This window comes from Thrips palmi, unplaced genomic scaffold (assembly GCF_012932325.1).
Source record: "Thrips palmi isolate BJ-2018 unplaced genomic scaffold, TpBJ-2018v1 HiC_scaffold_8, whole genome shotgun sequence".
Classification (NCBI taxonomy): domain Eukaryota; kingdom Metazoa; phylum Arthropoda; class Insecta; order Thysanoptera; family Thripidae; genus Thrips; species Thrips palmi.
The window spans coordinates 5655072-5679455 of NW_023144635.1; the positions used below are offsets into that span (position 1 = coordinate 5655072).

The 24384-nt window shown below is 49.8% G+C and overlaps 2 protein-coding genes and 1 long non-coding RNA gene across 6 annotated transcripts in view; 2 read left to right on the top strand and 1 right to left on the bottom strand.

Annotated features, from left to right (window-relative positions):
- The window catches only part of LOC117653079 (calpain-C), a 71728-nt gene that overhangs the window by 31608 nt on the left and 15736 nt on the right, over nucleotides 1-24384 (top strand). For both annotated transcript variants that reach the window (XM_034398447.1, XM_034398448.1), the window contains 2 exons: nucleotides 18343-18412; nucleotides 23663-23927. In XM_034398447.1, the coding sequence (XP_034254338.1) occupies nucleotides 18343-18412; nucleotides 23663-23927 (335 nt within the window). The remainder of the gene's footprint in view (nucleotides 1-18342; nucleotides 18413-23662; nucleotides 23928-24384) is intronic.
- On the top strand, nucleotides 7-14608 carry LOC117653086. Of its 2 annotated transcripts, none has more exons than XR_004588206.1 (15): nucleotides 7-158; nucleotides 469-591; nucleotides 989-1111; nucleotides 1447-1583; nucleotides 5295-5448; nucleotides 8640-8749; nucleotides 9314-9416; nucleotides 9520-9782; nucleotides 10795-10992; nucleotides 11078-11165; nucleotides 12046-12151; nucleotides 12289-12427; nucleotides 12519-12779; nucleotides 13367-13504; nucleotides 13616-14608. It is a non-coding gene; the product is annotated as an uncharacterized LOC117653086 (long non-coding RNA). The 2 variants fall into 2 exon arrangements; XR_004588207.1 differs by having other exon boundaries at nucleotides 9520-9680.
- On the bottom strand, nucleotides 1722-5118 carry LOC117653084. Of its 2 annotated transcripts, XM_034398457.1 has the most exons (5): nucleotides 4713-5118; nucleotides 3995-4131; nucleotides 3682-3884; nucleotides 3402-3593; nucleotides 1722-1858 (listed from the first exon to the last, which is right to left on the bottom strand). In XM_034398457.1, exons 1-5 carry the CDS (start codon nucleotides 5021-5023, stop codon nucleotides 1850-1852), a joined length of 852 nt encoding a protein of 283 aa, XP_034254348.1. In that variant the 5' UTR covers nucleotides 5024-5118; the 3' UTR covers nucleotides 1722-1849. The 2 variants fall into 2 exon arrangements, with proteins under 2 accessions (XP_034254348.1, XP_034254347.1); XM_034398456.1 differs by lacking the exon at nucleotides 1722-1858 and having other exon boundaries at nucleotides 3320-3593.

Sequence of the window (24384 nt, forward strand, 5' to 3'; positions counted from 1 at the left end):
CACTGCAAGAATTATATTTGTTAAGTGATGGGATGAACGTGTACAGTGAAACAAGCAAAGTATGTTTGATTAGAGTTATTTTAAGTTGTACGTACTTTCATATAGCCTGTCCTCTAGATCATCAGTTGCCCAGGAACATGGAGTCCTTGGGGTAGCAGGTGAATATCTATAGTCTGGAAATCCTGCAAATATGACACAAATTGATAATGATATGTAGGCTTCTGTTTTTAAAATGCAATAATGACATTGGTTACACTATGAATAGTTAATAATTCACAATGTTTACCGTGCTTACCTGGAGGAGTATAACTTGAGCTTGGACTGTTATTCATTTCGAAGTCCAATTGGGGGGGGGTGCAATCTAAATAATAATAAGTGCCCTAGTCAATAAACTTAAAATGGATTCAGAATTTCCCTAATCTAAAAATGTTGTAACTTGTATCTTACCAATTTGGTTGGGTGTTTCAGACCAGTGCTGCTGTTTATCATCCTCATCAGCAACTTCTTCATCTACTCTCTGTGAATTGCCTTGCTGTGGGTCCTGGTGCTCTTTCTCATTACCTGGGGAGAGGAATAACAGTGTGAATACAGGTAGGTTATAACTGATAGTTAAATTTTCTGGCTAACTGATTTTACTAACGTAGAGGAGTTGTCTCGAGTGGAATAGATTGTCTGTTGCTACTTCCGCTGGGTGGGGTATTCAGTGGTACCCAAGTTGGTGGTGGCGACCACGGTGGCTCTGTTGAAACAAGGTTTTGATAATGTGAGTGAGTGTTCACTGAATATGATAACAGTCAGTATTATAGATATGACGGATGCCTAATTTTTACTATCAATGAAAATCAAATACAAAGTCCAATTGGGGGGGGGGGGGTTGCAATCTAAATAATAATAAGTGCCCTAGTCAATAAACTTAAAATGGATTCAGAATTTCCCTAGTCTAAAAATGTTGTAACTTGTATCTTACCAATTTGGTTGGGTGTTTCAGACCAGTGCTGCTGTTCATCATCCTCATCAGCAACTTCTTCATCTACTCTCTGTGAATTGCCTTGCTGTGGGTCCTGGTGCTCTTTCTCATTACCTGGGGAGAGGAATAACAGTGTGAATACAGGTAGGTTATAACTGATAGTTAAATTTTCTGGCTAACTGATTTTACTAACGTAGAGGAGTTGTCTCGAGTGGAATAGATTGTCTGTTGCTACTTCCGCTGGGTGGGGTATTCAGTGGTACCCAAGTTGGTGGTGGCGACCACGGTGGCTCTGTTGAAACAAGGTTTTGATAATGTGAGTGAGTGTTCACTGAATATGATAACAGTCAGTATTATAGATATGACAGATGCCTAATTTTTACTATCAATGAAAATCAAATACAAAATTTCTGTAACAATAATGGGCATTGTTTAAAACTTGTAACTTGGTGTAACTTACCATAATTATCTGTTTGCAGATTCACCTTAGCTGTCCCAGCATCTTCTCCAGTACTGCTGTCCTGTTGTCGATCAGTGGCGTTACCATGACTGTCATCATCTCCAGTTCCTGCTGACAAGATTAGTCATTAGTCGTGACAACTACTTTCGAGGGGAGGTATGTACTGTAGGCATGCAACATTGTATTATTATATATTAATATATACAATTATATAATAATTCTGTTAACAAAATTTCTGGCGTTAATAACATGAAATTTGGAGTATTTGATTGCTTTTACCTTCCTCTGGCTCACTTTCTGACACCAGTCGCATTACTCTACGTCTCTTGTGTTGAATCGGAGATTCTTCTTGGTAGCTTTCTGCTGTCCTCTTCTTATCTCCTCTTCTTTTCTTATCTCCAACATCATTACTGAGTTGTTCTTCACAAGGTCTACAAACAAAATAAAAAAGCACCATGTACCTATTTTCCTCAGCGAAGCGAAGCACCCTGTTGGGAGATTTGAATGTTCAAAATGAAGCTTACAGCTTTTCAAAGGGTATGTCCTGATCTCCATAATCCGACAACACGGTCATAGCAGGTCTTAAGGATGTCTGAGCCAGAGTTAAAAATCTCATAACATTGTCAGGCTCATCTTCTAGTGCTTTAAGACTATGGAGGATATCCTGGTCAATTTTGGTTTTATAAGGCTTTTTGTACATTGCGCTGACGGCCCCTTCGCCTGGTACTCCATAATTGCGCACTCGGTTCCAGTTCCTCCAATACTCGGCCTCAAGATCTCTCAGTAGTTCTGTAAATTAGAAATTTGCTAACAGTTTGCAATCACTTACAAATAGGATACATTTACTTGCAATATCTGCTCTTTAATTTACTTACGAACAAAGTCCCAAAAGGGCGGGTGAGCATTTTTGAAAAATGAATTTAGCCTTCTGTTTATGCTTTCTAGTCCACTCGTGCAAGTAATACTTCTACCAAACACAGAAAGCTCTTCAGGTGTTGTTTTTAGTATCCACTGCCTCGTGAAGTAAGCAAACATTCTCTGCAGTTTCTTCAGGCCTCCCATTTTCACCTTCCTTGAAGCATGTTTTTTAACCTTATTGAAGCCCAATTTTATAAGCTTATGTGGCAACCTTGGGATCAACGCAAGAAGCCTCATTATATACCTTTCCTCAGAAATCGGGGCTCCTGGCTTCAACAACTGGGCCAATCCTGATTTGTTTGCCTTTCTGTAAAGTGCCTGAAACATACAAATTAATTTACATAAAAATAGTTACCAAGGTTTCCAGTTAGTAAGAACGATATATAATGAGGCTCCTTGCATTGATACCAAGCCTTCCCCATAAACTTTTCAAACTAGGCTTTGACAAGATTAAGCAACATGCTACAAGGAAACTCAAAATGGGAGGCGTCAAGAAGCTTCAAAAAGCACTTGCCTATTCCACAAGGCAATGGATTTTAAGAACCACTCTAGAAGAGCACTCAGTATTTGGTAGGAATATAACGTGCACAAGTGGTCTGGAAATTATCAACCGCAGACTGAACTCCTTCTTCAAAAGTGCTCATCCGCCCTTTTGGGACTTCGTTCGTAAGTAAATAAAAGAGCAGATATTGCAAGCAAATGAATCCTATTTGTAAGTTATTGCAAACTGTTATCAAATTTCTAATTTACAGAACTACTGAGAGATCTTGAGGCTGAATATTGGAGGAGTTGGAACAGAGTAAGAAATTATAGAGTGCCTGGAGAGGGGGCCTTGAGCACTATGTATAAGAAGCCCTACAAGACAAAAATTGATCAAGACATCTTCCATAGCCTGGAAGGATTAGAATATGAGCCTGATAACGCAATGCGCTTCCTAACTTAGGCTCAAACATCTCTGAAACTGGCTCTAACAGTGTTATCCGACTATGGAGCTCAGGACATTGGAAATTCATAGACTCAGTGTTTGTAGCTCCTCTTTCATACACGACCACTTACCCTCTGGAAATGCCATATGCAGCCCCAAATATCAATTGCTTTGAAAATCTTTCTCCAAGCATTCCGTTGGGCTGGCTCCCAGTCTGTAATCATTTTTTTTGGCTTGATACCAAGGTCCCTCAATTTCTCCATGACTGCTTGGTACGCTACTTGGCTTTTAGATCCCATAATGATAAGCGCCAGAGGCCAAACCTGTCGAAAAGGATGGTTGTGTGTAAAAGAGCTTAGAAAATGTAATCTCTGTCTCTCTCTTGAGTAGCAGTAAATTTCTCTTGCATACCTGCCCAAACTGGAACACAGCCAGGATGAAAATTTGCTTGCCCCCTGGCACATTTGGGACACTGTAAAAAGTTCCGTCAGCAGCAAATGTGTCGCCGGAATTGCAAATGGACAGCATTCTGTTGGAAGCAAAAATCAATGAAGTATCTGCTGCTGTCCCACATGACCCTCTGTAAAGTTCTTCTTCATCCAGTGAAGTCCGACCTAGAAAAAACAAAAGAGACACCAGTTTTTGAATTCACAATCTTAACTGTCCTACATAAGAAATTTAATGCAATCAATTTCTGAAATAACATGAAACCCAAAGTTCTTACCCCATCTTCCATTCTCCTCCAGCAACCTTGCAGCATGATAGAGAGAATCCGGACGGGGTGGTCGTGCCATTTTGTACCTTAACTGGTCTCTTACTTTTTTTACTGTGACCAGTTGTATCAATTCTCCATCATCGATCCTGCAAGGAAAATGAACAATGAAGTAAAACAAATCCGGTTCAAGAGGGTACAGCAATTCAGTGAGGAGGCATGTTCCTTAGAAACTACATGTGGACTGTATGAGTCTGCTGGCACATTGGCATCTGCCACAGAGATAAGGAGCCAGCGGAAAGAAATGTATGAAAGAAACTTTGGTACAGAGGTTCATGCAGCACTGCAGCAGAAACATCCCTAATATTTGGTTCAAGCCAAATGCTCACCATCTGAAACTGAGGGGATACATTTGCTGCTAATGGAACCTTCTACGGTGTCCCAAATGTGCCAGGGGGGGCAAACAAGTTTTTATACTGGCTGTGTTTCAGTTTGGACAGTATGCTAGAAGATATATATTTAGGTAAATGGGGGCATTTCCGAAGGAGAAGTGGTGTTGTATGCAAACTCAGTTGATAAGACTGAGTCTATGAGATGCCTCTCGTGCATCAAGAACTTAAATTTTAACCGTGATTCTAATCATACTTAATTCATTTCACTGCTGGAAATGTGCTCAGAAGAGTATCACACGTTCGGTCCTCATACTTACAGGCTGTGGGAAGGGACTTACTTTGCCATGTGCTTGTTGAAAACAGCATGAATCGTTTGCCTTGGGCTGGCGATACAATCATCAACTATGGTTTTAATGAGTTCCTTGGCCTCTTCCTGTTTTGAATCGGTAGAATGGTTGTGACTCTCCTCCACAGGCACCAAGTTACTGTTGTTTACCTCGGATGAGGCCGTAGCCTTGCACCCCTTGAACTTTTGAGAACAATTATAATAAACCTTCCCATTTTTTTCTTTATTCTTATAAAACTTAAATCCATTCAAAAAATAACACGCGGAGCCCACCCGCTGCCCCACGGCATGGCGGGAAAACATATCAACTCTCACAGCTCACAGTGTTCAGCGGGCGGCTGACAGAAAGGGACTGATAAATTGCAAGCTGGTCCAAGGCCCCCCCCCCCCCTCCCCTCTTTCCCCTCTCGTCCTTTCCACTTCCCTCTCTCCTAGTCCCCAAGCTCACTTTATCCACTGCTCTGCCTTTCTTTTTATTTTCCTTGATAATGCCTCGTTAAATCAATGTTTTATCTTAGCTTCCACAAATCTTCTCATGACATTATTAAACTACTATATTATGGTTTCTTTTCAGTTGATGGTTACCAGCATCTGAACCAAGTCTCCGGAAGTCCGCTCCATGCGTATGTTCAAATGTGCCGCGCAGAGTGACGTCTGCGGATGTGCGGCCATTTTGAAAACGACGTCCCTAGCGAGTGAGATTCACTGGGTTATCTCCATGTGACAGTGTAAGTGTCTTTTTACACCTTTTATTTAACTTTTATTTATGTTGTATGCCTGTGGAAACGTACCTTTAATGACTGGGCAAGGAATTTGGCATCTTCAAAACCAAATTACTGTTGGTTGGGAGTGATGAAGTTCAGATTGATGGAAAGGTTACCTGACTATCTTGAAAAGCAACTGAACAAACTTCCCAATATTATGTCTCTTGGCTCCGTTTCCCATCTCCATTTATTGCTAAAATGAATTTTCTGCTCCATATAGTGGGTGCCAGTTAGGGAGTTTCAAGCAATGCCTTTGCATGGAGCCTACACGTCTCCTAAGTACGTTTTCCGATCATCAGGAGACTAGTCGCAGTTATACCTTAGGCAGATGGGAGTTGTGTGTAGTCGGTTTTATGGTTTTTAACTCATGTGTTACAGTTTGTATCCTTTTATAGACCTCCCAGAGAAACGCTGTGTTAGAAACAGATTGGAACCAGGCGCCTTCAGGCCAGCTATTCCGCAGGCCTGATGTTGGTTGTGTCAGGTTCTATGAGGTTGCTGGCATGGCTGTGAATCTGGAAGTCTGTCTCAAATTTCTCAATAGTTCAGTGGGTTTTTAAGTCTAGGAAGAAGGAACCGAAAAGTTGCTACATTTTCTGTGTTTGCAACTCATGCGTTGGAGTTTTTATCCTTTTACTGAACTTCCATAGGAATGCTGTGTTAGAAGCTGATTAAAACCAGGCGCCTTCAGGCCAGCTATTCCGCAGGCCTGATGTTGGTTGTGTCAGGTTCTATGAGGTTGCTGGCATGGCTGTGAATGTGGAAGTCTGTCTTAAATTTCTCAACAGTTCAGTGGGTTTTTAATTGTGGGAAAATAAGGGCGGAATGGGTGGGTGGGTGAGTGAGGAAATATGAGACCTGGAAGATGGTATATTTTGTGTGTTTTTTACAAATGCGATGCAGTTTGTATCCTTTTATAGACCTCCCAGAGAAACGCTGTGTTAGAAACAGATTGGAACCAGGCGCCTTCTGGCCAGCTATTCCGCAGGCCTGATTTTGGTTGTGTCAGGTTCTATGAGGTTGCTGGCATGGCTGTGAATCTGGAAGTCTGTCTCAAATTTCTCAACAGTTCAGTGGGTTTTTAAGTTAGGAAGAAGGAACCAAAAGTGCTAATTTCTGTGTTTGCAACTATGCGTTGGAGTTTTTATCCTTTTATGACTCCAAGGAAGCTGTGTTAGAACGATAACCAGGCCCTTCGGCCAGCTATTCCGCAGGCCTGATTGGTTGTGTCAGGTTCTATGAGGTTGCTGGCATGGCTGTGAATTGGAAGTCTGTCTAATTTCTCAACAGTTCAGTGGGTTTTTAATTGTGGAAAATAAGGCGGAATGGGGGGTGGGTGAGTGAGGAAATATGAGACCTGGAAGATGGTATATTTTGTGTTTTTTTACAAATGCGATGCAGTTTGTATCCTTTTATAGACCTCCCAGAGAAAGCTGTGTTAGAAACAGATTGGAACAGGCGCCTTCGGCCAGCTATTCCGCAGGCCTGATTTTGGTTGTGTCAGGTTCTATGAGGTTGCTGGCATGGCTGTGAACTGGAAGTCTGTCTCAAATTTCTCAACAGTTCAGTGGGTTTTAATTGTGGGAAAATAAGGGCGGAATGGTGGTGGGTGAGTGAGGAAATATGAGACCTGGAAGATGGTATATTTTGTGTGTTTTTACAAATGCGATGCAGTTTGTATCCTTTTATAGACTCCCAGAGAACGCTGTGTTAGAAACAGATTGGAACCAGGCGCCTTCTGGCCAGCTATTCCGCAGGCCTGATTGGTTGTGTCAGTTCTATGAGGTTGCTGGCATGGCTGTGAATCTGGAAGTCTGTCTCAATTTCTCAACAGTTCATGGGTTTAATTGGAAATAAGGCGGAGGTGGGGTGAGGAATATAACCTGGAAGATGTATATTTTGGTGTTTTAAAATGCGATGCAGTTTGTATCCTTTAAGACCTCCAGGAAGCTGTGTTAGAACGATTAACCAGCGCCTTCGGCCAGCTATTCCGCAGGCCTGATTTTGGTTGTGTCAGGTTCTATGAGGTTGCTGGCATGGCTGTGAATCTGGAGTCTGTCTCAAATTTCTCAACAGTTCAGTGGTTTTTAATTTGGAAAAAAAAGGGCGGATGGGTGGTGGGTGAGGGGGGGTGGAATATGGACCTGAGTGGTAATTGTGTTTTACAGTGAGTTTGTATCTTTTATGACTCAGAGAAGCTTGTACTGCGATGGCTGTGAATCTGGAAGTCTGTCTCAAATTTCTCAACAGTTCAGTGGGTTTTTAATTGTGGGAAAATAAGGGCGGAATGGGTGGGTGGGTGAGTGAGGAAATATGAGACCTGGAAGATGGTATATTTTGTGTGTTTTTTACAAATGCGATGCAGTTTGTATCCTTTTATAGACCTCCCAGAGAAACGCTGTGTTAGAAACAGATTGGAACCAGGCGCCTTCTGGCCAGCTATTCCGCAGGCCTGATTTTGGTTGTGTCAGGTTCTATGAGGTTGCTGGCATGGCTGTGAATCTGGAAGTCTGTCTCAAATTTCTCAACAGTTCAGTGGGTTTTTAATTCTAGGAAGAAGGAACCCAAAAGTTGCTAGATTTTCTTTATAATACGGTATGGGTGGGTGGGTGAGGTGGGTTGGTGGCTGTGTTGTGACATATGGGACCTGAAAGTTGGTAGAATTACTGTGTTTTTAACTCAAGTGAATGAGTTTGTATCATTTTAATGACATTCCAGAGGAATGCTCTGTTACTAGCGTATTAGGAGCAGAGGTCTTTGGGTCAGCTTAAAGGCAGGAATTCTGGAATCTCCTCTTGGTGGGGCTGAAATTCTGCCATTTATTGGAAGGTGACCAACAATGCAGTAGATTTCATAACCTTTATTGTGTTAATATTTGTGCCCTCCCATCTTTTGTAGCTTTATGTGTTGTTGTGTCAATTATTGATGCCAACAGCTGATACTTTACTCATCTGAAGTATGTTAGTTTATTTAATTCGTCTTTCCCATGTTTACAAATGCTCTTTGAAAAATTGACTTCTGTTAAATTTTTCGGACCCTTTGTTCACTTTTTTATGTATATGTTTGCAGTTTTATGACCTAAATATAGAGATTTCAAATTATTTTTTTTCCTGTTACTAATGTTCCTGTTTTTTTTTTTTTTTTGCATTTCCAAGCTAAGAAGAATACTGTGGTGGCTGCACTTCATAACCAGAATGAAACCTTTTGCTGTAATACTGAAAAATAAAGGCACCCCTTGGATTCCGCCTTTTCTCCAGGTTCAAAGGTGGGTTAGGGTGCTCCTACAATGAACTCATGAAACTCATTGCTCACCAGCTTTCCACTTCTCGCTTAGTTAGTATAATCTTGTAAGTGTTCCATTGGTGAGACCTGGTTGGCCAAACGGTTGATCTCTGTGGTTAAAATGTGAAACAGTCTTGTCAAGAACAATATCGCATATGCCCTAATACTAGTTTTAGTCTTCTTATTACCGTACTCATGATTATGTAGCAAAAATAAAATTGCCTTATTCAAAGTATTGAATTCAAAAATTTCACTTTTGCTATATAATCATGAGTGTGGCAATAAAAGGACAAAACTACTATTAGGGCATGTGCGATATTGTTCTCTACAAGACTGCATCACATTTTGTCCACAAGAAGCAACCGTTTGGCCAACCAGGTCTCACCAATGGAACACTTACAAGATTATACAAATTAGCGAGAAGTTTCATGAGTTCATTGTAAGAGCACCTTTAGATTTTAAATCATTGTTATGCTTAAATGGTTTCTTGATCTCTATTTTGTTGCTTGACAGTACTTTGTTATTTACACCTTGTTTCTTTTTTCAGGTTCATGAACACTGGATTTATTTTGAGTAAACTTTTGCAGTTTATTAAACTTCAGATTTAAAAGCACCCTTCTGCAAGAAGTAACACAATTATGTAGTCATGGGTAAGTTTTTCAGATAATTTTGACAAATTAAAATGTTAGAAGTTTTTTATTCCATTCATAATTTTATTGCGTCTGTTATAAAGTTCTTGCATTTTTTTTGCAGATATTGAAAACAAAGGTTTTCATACCTTCAAGAAATTGTAATGCAGGAGGTTGCTTTTTGTGATTTTTAGTGAAGTAAGGTCCTCTTCACTTTGTTTCTCAAAGTTCTTTGACGCCAGGATCTACCTTAAGTGATATCAATTATTATGGTGGAGTTGCAAGGTATTATTATTAAATCTTCTCTACCTGAAGTCGTTCCTGACTGGAGTGTGCACTGGAGAAACCAGTTGGAGGAAGGCGCTCTCGGATGTGAATTCAAACCAGGTGTGGTTGCAAGGCTAGACTGGCATAATATCTTTCTTGTTCATCCTTTCATCACTGTGAATTGATGAGACTTCTCTTTAAATATTAAACCGCATAATACCTCGGAAAATTTTTGTAGGTTTGTTTGATTAATGGGGCATGTTGTAAATTAGAAAAAGTATCCTGGTAAATGCTTGCCTTGGTTGGCGGGCTATCTACTGGGTGTGGTTTTGAATGCATAAATTATTGATCCAGGAAGCGTAATAATTCAACTTGTCTCCAAATTGAGTTTTTATTCTATTATTGTGCCTTGAAATGGTTTGCATCATTGCACCAAATTATTTGACTAAATTCCTAGCAGTTAAGAAAAATATCCACTTTGAAAAAAGATATAACTCAGCTTGACCCCTTTTACCCTCTCAATGTAGCGGTAAATGGAAACAACTCCACCAAAGTCCACATGACTCCGCTGATCATATTGTTCATAGGAGATAACTCAACGTGTGTTTTTATATACCGATTTCAAATAGAATCAAGTCAACTAAACCCCCTTTATTTTAAGAACTTAAACGTAAAAAAGAGCCAAGTCCAATGAGTGCACTAGAGAAACCAACACTCTCTGCTGACTACAGTTTCACTTGACTTGTCTCCAAAATCCACTTTGTTTCGGAAATATAAGTTGAGATGACTCTGCTTTCCATTTTATTATCTAAGTGATAAAGTCACAGAAATCCCATACACAGTGACCTGACACTCCTGATGTCCTGAAATTTAAGTTACGCTCCTTGATCTTGTTATCATCTATAACATTCCTTTGTTTAGTTTTGGTTTTCCCTGCTAACAGTTTTTTGTTTCGCCTGAAAAATGCTTAAAATAGAGTTATCCCCTTCTTTCGCTTCCTGGGTCAAGTGATATCATATGTAATAAATTTGACAAGAAGTCCTGGCAAATGTCTGCCTTAACTGGCAGGCTATCTGCAGGGTTGAATATTTCATTCATGCCTTAGTCATTTAACCTTTTCTTTAACTTGCAGGCCACATGTGTGGTTTTCTTGTTCGATCACCACTACACACACTAACTCAGATGTACTCGTGACTTCAAGTTGTCCGCAATCTTGGATGACTGGAGTTCCCTTGAAAGGAGAGGCAGCTAGTTGTATTCTGTCCAGAGGCTCTAAGGCTTCACATGTCAACAAGGGTACTACTCCATGCTTCCCTTCGTCTGCTATGGTGTGGGTATTTGTTTTCCTTTCAGCCCCTCTACTGTAACCTTGGGATCCCCTAACTGATTTGGCTTCTTTTCTGTTTTTATTTCAGGCTCGTGACTTGAAGTTGTCTGCGATCTTGAATAACCTGCATTTCTCTTGGAAAAAATGACTGTTGATTGAATTCTGGCCACAGTCAGGTGAGTACTCCCCACTGCAATTTTGTTGGTGTTTACGCTTCCACCCTCAAATGTCATAGCAATGTAAGATTTCCCAGTGCTGTTGTGCTTTCTGTTTGTGTGAGATTCATATAAGGTTCTTAAGCCCAGATGAAAACATTCAAAACTGTAAATTTGTAATAGAGGGGAAGCAGTGTGCATTGAGGGAATATTGCTGTTCAGGTATGGTTTCTGCTCAGTTTGTTTAGGAAGTTGCGAGATTTGTTTCTTTTTTACTAGACCACTTAGAAGGAAGCTCTGTTGGAAGCGAATTAGAACCAGTCGCTTTTGGGTCTGCTGTAAGGCAGGCATGGTGTTGTACCAGGTTCTTTGAAGCTGCTGGCAATGCTTTGAATCTGGAACTCCAATTTCAAGCGGTGAAAGTAGGCCACAACGTTGAAGCGTCCGACAAACATGCTAATAGATTTAAAATTAATCATTTTTCTCTAATTTTTTTTTTTAAAAATTGAGCTTTTTGCAGTTTTTTAGCCCTAGTGTGGCATGTCTTGGATTCCCTTGTAATTTTTCATTCATGCTTCATAGTTGCCTTGTGCTGGAATCTACTACACAATTTTTTAACTTCAATGCTGATTTGATGCGGTGATAGTTGCACACACTGGTCATTGGCAATAGAGTTTTTGTTTATAAAGCCTCTTTTCATTATTTTTGGCTGCGCTCAAACTTACCAGTATTTGAAATAAAGTCAATTGCTTATAAAGGGCCTTTGAGCTCAGCCAACTGGTGTCCCACTGTTACTTGTACAAATGTGTTTGCTGTATTATGGTTTGACTAGCGTTTACTCAAGGTATTAATACTTATTTTCCTTGTTTTTTTTGTTTTTGTTCTGTTTTGCATATCCAAGACTGGAAGAATACTGCTTCTGTACTGGGCCCACTACATTACCAGAGTGAAACCCTTTTGCTCAAGGAGTGAAATATTTTGGCAACACTTAGATCTTGCTTTTATAGGTAATGTAGTCTTTCCAACTTAACTTCAAGGCTACAAACTAAGTTTTCCTGTTAGTTTGTTGCTACTCAAACTGATTGAAAGTGATTGCATTCTAGTTGTTAAATTTAATTGGATTAAATTTTATTTGCTATTTTAGGCACGTGTCCTGAAGTTGTCTGCAATTTTAAATGACTTTGGTTTCCCTGAAAGGAGAAACGGCTGATTGTATTCTGGCCAGAGGCTCAAAGGCCTCACACATGAACAAGGTTACTCTATGCTTCCTTTCGTCTGCAATGGTGTGAGTATTTGTTTTCCTTTCACTCCTACTACTGTATCCTTTGGATCGCCTGACTGATGTGGCTTCTTTTCCTTTGTTATTTATTTCAGGCTCGTGACTTCAAGTTGTATACGATTTTGAGTGATTTCTATTTCTCTTGAAGAAAAGACGGTTGATCGACTGTGTCTTTTTTATTATTCTTTTTTCTTCTCCCAAATGCCTGAAAAGGGTCCTCAGCTGTAGTTAAAAGTTGCAAGAAGTTTCTGGTGCAAACTATCTTGTGATTAAGAAGGCTACAGAATTTCCAATGTGTGATCTTTTTTTAGCCTCCAAATCAGCCTGTTGCCTGTTGTACTCATTCTCTCTAGCTGGTGAGTCTGGAATACATTATGAATAACATTTAAGTTTTAATGTGAGTGCTGATGGGTAGTGTATTTTGCATTGTGATAATATTTTAAAGATTCAGCCATGTTCAGGTCTCTTATGTGGTAAGAATCTACTTGTAACTATCAATCTAAAGAGAGGAAGTGTTGCGTCCAGATTCTGCGGAGCTATTGTCTAAGCACAGTTGGTTCCTTTTCGTATCTTTGTCTTATTATCTTCAGAGTTTAATCTAATGTAACATCTTCAGCTATTTCGAAAAGAGATGCCTTGTCTCTGATAACAGCTCTAATGACCTAATTGTTCAGTGAAGTAGATTTTTTTTTAACCAGTTGCTGTTAAAAATTTATGAATTGTCATGCTGTGAAACAGCCACTCTTGCGCACTCCATGTTCTTAATTAAAAATTATTGTGAATTTAGAGGTTTTTTTTTAATTCTTGTCAATTTTCAAAGATTGGAAATTTGCTTTTCATTTTCTGGCAATGGGCCTTGATTTCTCATCTTGAAAGCCTCTGAGAAAGTGTCTTTGCTTGTAATAAAGGACTTGCCTCTAAAGTTTGTTTTCTTTTGCTTCAGGGATAGCTTAAACTACACATGCCGAGTTCTGATTAAAGCATCTCCGGTTGTGCTGACCTGAACCACTAAAGGTCTGTGGAGTTCCTAACAGCATCGATGAATATGTTGATGGTTTCCTCTTTGCTTTGACTATTAAAGGTAAGAGTTTGTGATGAATTTTGTTAATGAAATTGAGCGAATAGGATGGATAAATTCAACTCATAGGGTGCTTGCTTTTTTCTGTTTTATTAATTTACTTATTTCCACTAGGGATACAGCAGCATGGAAGCACGTAAGCACTTAGAGCACACTGGTCATTGGCGATAAAGGAGCGTCAAGCAAGCATGCAAATCTGCCACTGACAGATGTATTGCGCAGCATTGGTGGTAGGACAGCGGACAGCAGTGCAGCTAGAGAGAGATAGAAAATCATGCACTTTCCAAAACCTGCAACAAGCCTCAGAAGAAGCATCCAAGTAAAGATCAGTACTATATTAGTTGGGAAAAATTACATTTTGCCTGTTCGGTACAAATCAGTAATTTATGTCTGTGTGTGTGTTTTGTTAAAATAAAGGTATTATATTTGTGTTGGTTTTTTGCTAGCAGTGCTGTTGCTAGCATGATCATTGTTGAGGGAATGCAGGAAGACTTGACTATTTTGTTCCTAATATGACCTATACACCTTTTACATTCATGGGGTAGTTTTGTTACTCTGATCACTGAGTGACTTTTGAGGGATAGGATGGAAGATAGATTAAATATCTTATGCGATTGGCCATGGCCGGGTCTCTTAGCTTTAGCATGCAGTACTATCACCGTTTGTTCTGACCCTCTCCAACCTTCCTCTTATCACACCTAGGACGAAATGTCAAAGGATCAATTGTGGTCGAGCCTCACAAGTTCAAGGGGGTGTTAACTGGTTGCCACAAGCGCAAACATTGAAGTCTGCGGAATTTGGCGGCGCCGGTTCAGCACTCAGGTTGGTCATGGTGCGATTGCAGCGCACTCTATAGGCGGCTTTCGAGCCAGCGCCCCTGTCATGCGGAGGGTATGCAACCTTGTGACAGGCCCGCTCACCGGGTTGCCTATCGTCTCCTCCGCAGGCGCGCTAGCGTAGTGTCCTGCTGTATGAACGAGAAGACATTGAGATTTGAGACACACTCGAACTCTTCTCCCCTCTTACCGATATTGCCTTTTTTATGCTTCCGCGAATCTAAAAATGTACTCAGCACATTCTAATGTCAATAAAGTTACAAAAATTCTACACAATTTGTTTGTCATTTCCTTGCTACAATCCTAGAAATGTTACCTCTGGTAAGGTGGAATAATCTATCTGAGGAAGCTGCTACCATTTCTATCATTCACTATTTAACTTTTATTTTGATACTGGAGAGTTCGTTCAAAGGTCACAGAGCAAGTAAATTTTGTAGATCAAAATAACATTTTTTTGTTGACATGTTTTAATAAAAGTCCATTGCAAATGTGCAATGGCCATCTCATTGAATAACGCTAAAAGAATGTGTCCGCTTCTACTTTGGAAACAATGTTCCATTTATTTATTTATTTATTTTCCAAGTAGCCGCTAGTACTTCATGGGATGAAAATTTAACTAGAGCTTTTCTTATATCGATCAGAATATCGAGTTTTGAAGTATACTTCATCAGCTGATGTGACCACTGAAAGGGTGGGAGAGACATTGTCTCTGATTGGTCATTCACGCTGCTTATTGACGACCCCTTCATTCCCTATATGGTGTTGCTGTGATGCACGAAGTCTACCTTACCCCCTACTGAGTCGGAGACTTCCCCAGTCGAACAGTTCCGTAAGACCCTAGCCGGCCAGTAATCGGGGACCACTTTGGCTGCCGTGGTGGCCGCGCCGCAGTGGCCAGGCCGCCAGGCCAGGCCGTCCGGCCAGGAAAGTTGCGAGGTTTGTCCAGCTTTCGCCTTCCGTGACCCGCGGCCCCGCGTCTTAAATACCCGGCCGGGGAGTCACGCCGCGCCGCGCCGCGGAAGCTGCGGATGACGATGCAGCACCTCTTGTGGGCGGCCAGGGCCGGGATCGAGCCGCCCCGGCCGGACAGTGCCGAGAAAGTGTAGAGGAGCCGGCGGACTAATGGCTTGTTGCGCGGCTGCAGATGCGGCACTGTAGGACTGCAGGACCCAGCCAGCACCCTGCAGCTCCTGGCTGGACCGATCAACAACGCACACACACACGCATCGTGAGAAGCGACCGGGACGGCCGCTACTAACGCAACGGAAAAGCGGCAGTGAGTTAAGGCGAGAGAGTCCAGAGCCGCCGGCGGCAGGCTGCACCGCGCCGCATTTCAAGGAGTCTCAGAAAAAGATGTTTTCAAAAGGAAATAGGATAATTCCGGCTGGTCTCTGGAAATGGTGCGGCTCAGGCCAGCAGCCCAGCAACGCGCTGCCGTTTTTTCCTCCGCTGCACCGCGTTGCGGCCGAGCCGCACGGCGTTCTGTCTCTCTCGCACTCCGCCGAGCCGACGAGCAGGCCCACGAGTGCGAGGGAGACAGAGCGACGACGCTTTGGCGGCGGAGTGAGACGTCGTCGGCGTGCTGCGACGCCGCTACACCGCGACCCGCGGACCGCGGACGGAAAGGCCGAACACGGATCGGGGAGTTATTGGCTAGGACGTCGCTCTGTCTCTCTCGCACCCGTGGGGCGGCTCGACGGAGTGCGAGAGAGACAGACAGCGCGTTCGGCCCCCAGGCGTGCCAAGCCACTCCGTAATGATAATAAAAATGTGGCCTCGCGGGACGACGACGGCCGCCGGGACGCGGCAGGGGCGGGACTAGGCGGACGGTCGACCCGGGTTTTACGTTTTATGGCTCACCTGCAGCACTGTGCGTAACACCAGCCACCCCTGCTGTCCGCCTGCTCGGCCTGCCCGGCCGTCTGCGGTCGCGCCGAGCCGTGCCGCGGTGCAGTGAGGTAAGGTCTGCTTTGTGACCGCTGACCGTGACGACACTTTGAATGCTCAGCGCGGCTGGAGCGGGCTGGAGCGGGCTGGAGCGGGCTGGAGCGGGCTGGAGCGGGCTGGAGCGGGCTGGAGCGGGCTAGAGCGGGCTGGAGCGGGCTGGAGCGGGCTGGAGCGGGCTGGAGCGGGCTGGAGCTGGCGAGAATACTGTTTGGGTCGTTGGCGGTGGCCGAGGGGTGCCACGCGTTGCATCACCCTCCAAGGGACCCCGGCTAGAGAACTTGTCGCTGCAGCAGGTGATTGGGCAGGTAAAAGGTAGAAGGAGGCAAGTGGGGCAGTTTCACTTGGCTTTTGGCGGGCGCTTCTCCTGGGCGCCTGGGCGCCTGGTGGCTCTCGACTTGTCGAGCCACTTCTGCCGATGCGCTACATTATTTTCGTGCTCACTTTTTTTTTCTGCTGGGCCTAAAGAGGCGGGGTGGAGGCCGCGGAGCGCGTGAAGCCGCGAAGCCGTCGCCGCGTGGGCAGAGAAGAGCCGGGGAGGCCGAGGCTGAGCGCCAAGCGGCGGCGGCCTCAGCGTTCGGCAGTCGAGAGTGCAGTGACCAGCAGCACGGCAAAAAGGGTTTATCAACCTCCAAACCGTTGTTCCAGGAGCACCACCAACCGCACCGCGAATTAATGGCTCGCTAAACCCTCCTCCGTTCGACCATACTCCTCTCGACGCACGCCCCTGCCAGGTGCCCGCCGTGACGCACGCCGCGACGCACGCCGCGCGCGACATTGTCCGCGGAGGATGTGTCGAAACGCGCAAATGAAACAAATCGCTGCCACACTGCGTCGCTGCGCCGCGCATCCCGCCATTTGTCCGCGCCTCTGCTGCAGCGCTGCTGCTGGAGGACGACCGGGGCACTCTCCAGGACGGAGGCGTCGGCGGCCTGCCCCCGCCTGCCCCCGGCCCGGCGTTGGCGGCGCGGCACGCGGCGCAATCAACGGGCGCGCAATTTTAAAGCGTTGTGTGATTTAATTGTATTCGGTGAGCCGCACGGGGGTAATGCTTGTCTGTCCCCACCTGTTGGCCGCACTGTGTGTGTGTGTGTGTCTGTCTGACTGTCGGACGGAGGCCTCGCGCGCATTCGGCAAGTCGGCGGACCGGCCCACCCCGTCCGTATCATATTTCGATAATGGAAGTGTCGGCCGCGCTGACCACGCCATGACAGGGCTGGCGGGAGGGGGGGGGGGCAGCGAATGGGCGCGACCCCCAGTGCCCGCCCCGCCCTGTTAAAAGCAGGCATTGTGTGCCGTGCGGCTCGGCGAGGCGAGGCTTCAGGTGCTTCGCGCCGACGGTCACCTGCGTGCTGATGGGCGCCGCGTGGCTCCGCGTGGGCGAGCGCACATTTGCAGTGCAGCGTGCAGTCACGCCGCCGCCGCTCGTCGGGGACGCGGGGATACTGCGCCGCCAAGGCGAGGGCTTTATCTCCCACTCTGGAAGACGTCCCGGAGCGGAAGGCCCTTCTTGACGGGGCCGGGGAGCGCCTGCGGAGTGCGGGCAGGCCGCCCCGCCACGCACGGCTGCAGCGCGGCCCGATGTGTGGCCTACCTCGCAGGCGCTCCGCTCCACCCCGCCGCCGTCGTGTCACGTCCACGTCAGCCTCTCCTTCCGGCACTCAGAAGTGACGCACCGCGTCCGAGGTCCGAGGACAGGCCCGCAGGGTGGACGACATGGACAAAGGGGCCGCGCCACGGCCTCGGCGACTGTGATTGGCGCCGCTGACCAAGTTCGCCCCCGGGACTCATCTTCGTCGACAGCCACAAATTAATATCCCTGTCACGCGGAGACGGCATGGCGGTGGCAGTGGAGGCCCTGGGGACCTCGTTGGGGTCGGCGGAGGCCGTGCCGTCGGGGGCCTCGCTCGCGGCGAGGCGCGCGGCGCGTCTTGGGGGGTCGGGCCGCTTAATTCCGAGTCATTATCGACGCGTCCAAATTGTCGCAGGTCCTCGTCTTGTCCGTGTTTTGTTTTGCGAGGCCTGCGTCTCACCCCTCCGCTTTTTCCTCGTTTGTTGCAGGAGCTGTGCAGCCGGCCCGTGTTCGTGCACGACTCGCCCACGCAGTTCGACATCGTTCCCGGCAAAATGGGTGAGTAGTGCTTTTGAATTCAATTCGCGACGCGTGAACAAAGTTTTCCACTCATGAGCTGCGCTGCGCGGCTGTGCAGGCGAAGTGGGTTTCAGAACCCGGCGCTAACCCCCTCCCCCTCCCCCTCTTTTCGCTCCACCCCGATTCCTTCCTCTCAATCGAGTCTCAAACGGATGTAAATAGAGGGAGGGGCTGCGAGGGGAGGGGGAGTAAATTGGCCTCGCGGTTGTTCGGAATCAAATGCCGCGGAGGCCCCACAGCCCCGCCCCGCCCCGCTGGACAAATGAAAGACGCGGCGAACGGCTTGGCGGCAAAACTGCCCTCCCGACTTAATTCCTAAACGGAGCGTTTAAATCGAATGAAGCAGCGCATGTCGCTTTTTACTCCCTCTTTCTTTCTCCCGCTTCATTTTGTAACTCTCGCCGCGCGGCCCGGCCCGGCCCGGCAGACTCGTAAATTGGCCAGCCGCCGCCGCGGCTGCTCGTTGGCGCTTCCGTTTTTTATCGGGGCGCATCGGCGGCTGCCAAGTCTCGGAGGCGCGTCTCCGCGGCGGCAGCGGTCGCAGCGGCGGCAGCTGCGGCACTACCAATAGCAGGCGTCTCCAGCGCGGCGCGGAGGAGTCCCCGCTGGAGAATCTCGCTGGAGAATCTCTCTGGCGGCTTGGGCGCGCAGCGTGTTTGCGGCGAGGCTCTTCTAGGCCTCCAGGCGGACGGCGACGGCGCAGTGGTTAGGCTTGGCGCGGCGCCAGCCACTCCGGACTGCAGGGCCAGCGCTGCAGCGACGCGACACGGGGACACGGTGCAGCCGCTTATCGCGTCGTTACGAACAGAGGCAATCGACGGCCCCGCCGTCGCCGCGCCCTCGTTAACGGGTTATTAAATATCGGCGTCCTCCTCCGCGACGTCCCCAACTTGGACGGGCTGCTGAGGCACCGGGGAAATCGGCATTTCTTGCGGCGAGACGGTGAGACGGCGCTGCAGGGCGTGGCCGCGGCGGCAGCGGGCGGCAGGCGACGAAAGTTTACTCCAGGCGGCGGTAGGCTCTGGTCGCGGTTTATTGGAAGCCGGCGGTCGGCGGGACGACGACGACGACGACGACGCGAACGAACCGAGCGCAGCAGCGCAGCGCGTCCTGTTGTGTCGCCGCGCTGATTTACTGCGACACGGCGCCGCACGGCGCGGCAGACGGCTCATTCCGAGGAGCCATTCCGTCGCCCCGTCTCTGTCGCACTCGCAGGGCGTCCCGTGTGGGTGCGAGGGAGACGGAGCGACGGAACGGCTCCCCGGTTCATTTCGACGGCCCGACCGCGCCGCCACTGCGAAAACGTAAAGCGATTGAGGGGCAGCGAGTGCAGCGGGAGAGGGGGGGAGGGGAGCTGCGGGGAGGCCGTGCGCTCATTGCCGCGCTGAGCAGCTCTCCAAACTTATAATTAATTTTTCGCCCCTTGTGGCGTGGTGGTTATTGATGCCGAGGCGACACCCAACTTCACCGGCACCAACGCCACCACCTGACACGACTTGGAGGAGTTCATAATTTGGGAAAATATTTCGAACGAAAGTAGTGCATCACGTTTCACACTTTAACGGCGGGACGCGATTCGCTTTTGTTTTTCGCCGTGCTGGAGTCGCCGTTCTTGCTAAGGACACTATCAAAGTGCCGTCCTTTCAGCGTGCATAAAATTGGAGCTGTAAAGGTCTCGGTGGGCGGGGCGGAGGGGCCGCGGGGCAGAGGGGCAGCGCGGCCGCAGTAGTGCAAGTAGTTGCAAGTTGATGCCGTGCAACATAAACGTAATGATGGGGCCCGGACAGCCCGGACAGCCCACAGTGGCGGCCAGTGCGGCGGGCGGACGGCGAGGCCTGGCGAGGCCCCCGCACTATAAAAGGGCCGCGTGTGCGGGTCAGCGTCAGCACGGCCAGCACGGCGAGGTCAGCGGGACAACAATGTGCGCGCGGGGTGCCGTGGTGGGTGCAGTGGGCGAGCCGTGGCGACCGAAAAGCCCCGAAAGGGAGGCGCTGCGATGAGAATGGATTTCCTGCAGACTGATTCCGAGAGTCGCGTTTCCGTCGCTCCGTCTCTCTCGCACCTGTACCCGACCCGGCACTGATTAGTCCAAGGACGCGGACGCGGACGGGGCGCGGAGGGAGCGAACACGAGCCGCGCCGGGCCGTGGCGGTGGCGGTGGCGGCGGGGACGGATTTACGGATTAGCGTCCTGGGGGCAATGCATTCCGGGATCCATTTCGAGGACCTGCCCGCCCAGCTCGCCGCTCGCCGCGCCAGCGCGCCAGTCCCAGGTGGACGCCGTGGCGCCGCCTGGCGGCAGTGGCAGCGCGAACCAGGGCCGACCGCGAACCGCAGGCGCAGGCCCGGCCGGCCCGGCTGGCCTGACGGCGCCCTGGCGGCGCCCCGAGACTTCTAAACGGCTGAAAAGGCGGCCGCCGAGCGCGCCAGCTCGCTCCAGCGCGACGGCGATTCGGCCGAGGACCGCAGTAATTGCAGACAGGGACCGCCACCACCGAAAGACCGAACGGCGGTCTTAATGAGATCAGCGACGCCGGAAAGGCGAAGAAGAGGAAGAGGCGCACCGACCCGTGTTTACCAGTGGAGTCGGCATCGCGTGGCCCCGCGCAGCACGGCGACGGCACGGACAGACAAGATGAATATTCGCGCCGGCAGGTGGGCTCGAACCCACGCCACGGCCACGGCACAGCCACGGCACGCCGCAGTGCTGCGCCGTTCGACAAAGGCGCGGAACTGTTGACACGCGCCATCAGCAGTGCGACGCGCCGAAGAAAAGGGAAGAAGCAGATGTGCATGGCGGCATGGCGGTAGGGCGGCAGGGCTGGAGGGATGCGGGGAGAAATGGGGGATGCTGGGGGAGAAATGGGGGCCGCTGATGTCGAGCGGGACGGCAAGGGCGGCGAGACGCGCACAATGGCACCGCTAGGGCCGGGGGGAGGGGGAGGGGTACTACAACTACATTGTGGCGGCGGGCGCGCCGCCCGTGCAATTGTTGTGCGCGGCAACACAGCACCGCAGCGGGGCACTTGTGGCACGTGGGGAGTGTGCGGTGCTAGAAGGCGCTAGACGCGCTAGGCGATGCGGTGCGCGCGTGTCCCCGGTGCCGTTGGAGGGCTGCCTCGGGCCGCCTCGTTTCGGGATCGACGCGGTGCAGTTTCTTCAGGGCGTCCATTGGGCGTGTTTGCGTAGAAGCAAGCCTGGAAGCAAGCCTGGAGGCCCCGAACGCCGCGCTGATGGCCGTCCGGGCGAAGAAGGGCTGACATGAGATGAAATAAGTTTGGCAGCGCCATAATGGCCCAGCGAAGGGTCCGGGGGGAGGGTCCGGGGGAGGGTGGAGGGTGGAGGGCGCACCGGCGCGGCCTTGGGCTCGGCACTGCCAAGGGCTGCAGTGCGGGACTAGCTTTCCATTCTCCGACGGCCCGGCTTGATCAGTGTCGCCGCTGCTCAAGCAAACCCATGGAGAGAAGCAAGCTCACTTTGCCTGTGAGAGTTGGACTGACCCGGCGGTTCTCAACCTTGGGCCCCGCGACGCCCCGCGACGCCCCAGCCAGCTGCCAGCAACGAGGGTCCATTCGTGATGGGGCGCCGCTGTCCGCCCCGCCGACCGCGCGGCGCGCGCCCGGGGAATGCTCATCGGCCAACTGATGAAATAAGTTTGGTCGTCATAATACCAATTTAAATTCTGTCCGGCCCGAGGAGGAGCCGCGGCGCCGCCAAGTAGGCGGCCAAAGCCCACCTGCACGCGGGGGAGGGGGAGGGGATCAGCGGGGCGGATGGGCCGACTCCCAATAAGTTAGATAGCATGTTTCACATGAAAGTATTAGAGAGGCCTGCTGGCGCTGGCGCGGCGCGCGAAGCCTCCCCCTCCCCCTGCTCCACCCCGAGCCCCCGGAGCAATGAATTACCGTGAGTTAGAGGCGGGTTGATGGCTCGGGCATACAACAGAGCAGCCCAGCAGTGCCGCAGTTATTTTTGTTTTACTTTGCGTCACTGTTTATTCCTCGCGGGCGTCACCGCGTTCGGTGTGGGCAGTGCAGGCGCTGCGAAGCGGGGGTTAAAACGGCGGGAAAATAATGTCGCTGCGAACCGGGCGGATGAACGGCGAGGCCGAGGCCGCCGACGGGGAGGCAGAGTAATGGGCCGAGGCCGGACGAAAGTGAAGCGCGTTCCGAAAGCGGAAATAAGCCGCTGCAATCCGGGAACACGCCAACACGGCAACACTAAATGAAATACGTTCGGCCGCTGACGCAACAGCGCGTGGGAATTCAAAAAGACTGGGCTTCAAGGAGACGAGCAATCGGCGCCAGAAGTGCGCGAAGTGCTCGACGACGCGCTGATAAGACGCCGGGCCGGGCAACGCTCCCGCCGCACGGGTGCGTCGTCGGGGTCGCGATCCGACGGCCGACGGGCCACATGGGGCGTTCACGAGCACCGCCTCAGGGCCGGCGTCAGGCAGGCTGCCGGCGCGCCGCCAGGCACACTGCCAGAAGAGCGGTCATCAATGGAAAGAGCGCCGAAGAAAGGGGCGATTGTGGCACCGGGAAGGGTGGGGCTTGGTGGGGCTGCCGTCAGAGGGGTCGCTCTCCGTCTCCGTCGCACTCGTGGGGCGTTCCTCGGCGGAGTGAGAGAGACAGCACGAGCCTTCGGAGTCGCTGGGCTTGTCGCGGCCACTGGCCTGCTGCGGGCCGCTGTATTGAAGGCGGCGTTTAAGGACCTCCCCCCTCCCCTCCCCCTCGGTGTTCTAAACGCGAGGGTCGTCTTTACGAGCCCCCGCCGGCCCAGGCGGCCCAGGCCCTTGCGCGTCTCAGCCCTTGGGCCCCGCCGCCCTTATTCGGCCGGCCCTCTCAGGGAAACGGCGGCACGGCGGCACGGCCGTTGGTCGCCGCGTAAACGGGGACCCGGCCGCCGCGGCACCGCGACGTGGACCTGGACCGCGGCACCCTGCCCGAAGAAGGCGCACTTAGCGGGCGCGCCAGGGATGGAGGATCGTTGGTTTTGTTCGAGGAAAGGGAGTGACGACCCCTTCCCCCTTCTCACTAGCGTAACAGGCAACCCGCGTGACATTTCCACCCCACACGGCCTACCCACCCGCACGACCGCGGGGGACCTTCAAACCGGCCTCGCCCTTTTGGGGTGCAGTTTGGCAAACAGTATCGGAGCCCAAATTGCGTCCGATAACCCAGGAGGCGCACTCGGAAACTTGTGGTGTTAACGCTGATTTTGTCCGCAGGTGACCGGTGGCTGGTGTCGTGCCTGGGCGTGCTGTACCTCAGCAAGGGCCTCTTCTACCGCGTGGTGCCGGCCGACCAGACGCTGTCGCCGTCCTCCCCCGAGCAGTACGCCGGCCTGTTCCGCTTCCGCCTGTGGTGGTGCGGCGAGTGGGTGGAGGTGCTCGTCGACGACCGCCTGCCCACCGTCAACGGCCGCCTCGCCTTCCTGCAGGCCCAGCACTCGGACCAGTTCTGGGCGGGGCTCCTCGAGAAGGCGTACGCCAAGTGAGTAGTCTGGATAGGGAGCCGGAGGCCGCCGGGAAAGACTCGGCCTACGTCCTCCAAACAGATCCCACACGCACATTCATTCCCGCACCCTCGAACACCTGGAGGGATAGGGAGGTCCAGCTCCCCGTGTCCAGCGATCGCAGTGCGACCTCTCCTCTGCCACGTTGCCAACAGTTGTTAGCTGCGTGTTTCGGGGGCCCCTTTCTTTCGTCTATTGTTTTTTCCCTCTCGGACACGGGGACGGCCGAGGAAAAGAGCAGGTCCAGCGAGGCGGCGCGGCGGCTAGGTCTTGGCCAGCAGCAGGCAGTGCGCCCGGCCCGCCCGGTCCGCCCGGCCCGCCCCCGCAAAGCAGGACCCTCACGGCGTTCATTTTATTTTCTCTTGTTTCTTTCGAGCAGAGGGGAGAAGTTTCACGGACCGAAGTAGTCTCGCAGCCAAAGAGCATCGCTCCCCC